Source organism: Penaeus monodon, chromosome 23 (assembly GCF_015228065.2).
Source record: "Penaeus monodon isolate SGIC_2016 chromosome 23, NSTDA_Pmon_1, whole genome shotgun sequence".
Classification (NCBI taxonomy): Eukaryota; Metazoa; Arthropoda; class Malacostraca; order Decapoda; family Penaeidae; genus Penaeus; species Penaeus monodon.
In genome coordinates, this window is record NC_051408.1 from 4,159,992 (window position 1) to 4,162,153 (window position 2,162).

The window sequence follows — 2,162 nt, forward strand, 5'->3', positions numbered from 1 at the left end:
GCCTATGCTTACCCCCACATACATGTCCATGCCCTCATCCCCAATAACACCTATGCACACATACATTCTCTAGAGTCCCTGAGATACAAAAAAAAAATGTTTCAGGGGTTCCTCCAAGGTATAAATGTGAAAATCATAGTTCTAGATTTATGATAATGATCCCTTAACCCTCTATGTATATCAGGCATGATAGGAAATCAATTACATCAAGATTCTACTTGATATTGTACAAAATGTTATTTCAATTTCATTAATGTCTAGAACAAGAACAAGAAAAATGTTTTAAGAACTAATTACTATTCAACCACAAAAAAACAAGAAACCAATATGTATTTATATTCTTTACAAGATATTAAAAAAAAAAATCTTTAAATGCACTTCCAATGTGAAGAAATCAAAAATATCACAGCAAATCAATAATCAACATTAGATATCTATTACAGTATTTAATACTAATTATCTATTGAGTTAATATAAAAACTAAAAAGAGCAAATAATAAGAAAAGAAAGCCATAACTTACTTGCCGTCAGCTGCAAAGTCTCTTGGCTGGCTACCAGTGTCTCTGTGCGATGTTCTTTGGTAATTTGCTCTTAGTAAACCATGAACTTGTACCGCAGATACACCAGTTGGTTCATAGTATTTTGGATCCAAACCTTGCACACTGAAAACATATATATAACTCATGAATATTAGAGGTTAAGAACTTCATAAACCACAGGTAAAAGAGGCAAACTTAGTGAGTAATTTACCAGAGATATCTAAAAATATTATATTATTTCATATCTAATCCTTGACATAATGAAAACTACATAACATGTAACTGATTACCAAGATTCTATATATTGTGCCAAAAAGGGTAAATCAGCTGAGAATTTATCTGAGGAAGTTCTTCAAAAATATTTAAGATCAAAGGACTTACACAATGAAACATATATAATGCTATATACTGTATATGTTAATGATTCTGAAGGACATACAACTTAACTATTTGAGAAAAACCAGCTAAGAATATACCAAAGTATACAGAATATCTTGGTTTATAATATTTCACATCTAAATCTTGTAATATAGAAATTAATGATTACAAATTCCATTCATCTTACTAAGAACAAATGAGATTACCTAGAAGAATGTAAAGCATTGTGAATCTAAAGCTTGCTTAATTCCATCAACCATTGTACCATTAAGAAGAAGTCCTTCCCTTTCAAACCTCTGTTCTTTTAATGAGAATATTTACAATATGTAAAAATAGGACATGCAGCATAACAGGATCTTCGTCATTTATAGAAAATTCAGAGAGCAAAAGTAGCAGACATCAGCACCAAATACTTCTGTAAGATCTAAATCATTCTGTACCCAGCCATCTATATATTAAGGAAAACAAAAACTTACACATTGGACTAAAACATAATCAAAGTCTCTAATCAAGTCTAACATCTAAATTTTAAACATATAAAAAAATAATGTAATTAATTTAACATCACCCACACTTCCACTAATATAACAGTAAGAGACACTCACTTTTCTTTATCAACAGGTGAAATATCCTTTTCCGTGGGCGACACATGAGAAGTACGAGGACTGATCTCTTCTGGTATAGGTGGAATGTGGCCGAAAGTGCGAAGTGAATTCTGTAATACAGATTAAAGGTAGATTTTTTCTACTGACAAATATCAAGGATATCTAATACACCATCATATTTAATTCCTTAGCTTTACTTGACTTTATATTTTTAAAAACATTTTTTTTTGTTTTGGGGGAAGGGAGAGAGCTTAGAGTAAGTGTGCTGTGAAGGAAATCAGTTCCTTTACAAAGTACTAGTTTTACTCTCGAACTACTGCTCTTTATTCTCATTGTTGTAAGCAATTGGGAGAATAGTTTTATTGTATACTCCCTTTTAATAACATAATAACAATAACAACATAACAAAACCAGAACTAACCACCGTAGAGTGACCTCCTCCAGACCTGCCGCTGCTACCAATGGTGGGCAAGGAGTGCAGCGTGTTTGAGAGAGGCGTGGAGTGTGCAAGTTCCGTGGGCAAACCTGAGGGGGGGAAACGAGGACCTTGCACCCCATGGCTCTGGGACGTAAGGTAGGCTTCAGTAAGGGGGGCCCGCTTGATGACAGCTCCAGCTATTTCGGTTTCGTTGAGCTGCTT

General features: G+C 33.6%; 1 protein-coding gene across 1 annotated transcript in view; it reads right to left on the reverse strand.

Moving 5' to 3' along the window:
• Positions 1–2,162, reverse strand: part of LOC119587730 (spindle assembly abnormal protein 6 homolog) — a gene marked incomplete in the record, with an annotated part of 11,293 nt that overhangs the window by 856 nt on the left and 8,275 nt on the right. Inside the window, 3 exon segments of the mRNA XM_037936416.1 lie at positions 522–662; positions 1,523–1,632; positions 1,944–2,162. Coding sequence (XP_037792344.1) covers positions 522–662; positions 1,523–1,632; positions 1,944–2,162 — 470 coding nt within the window.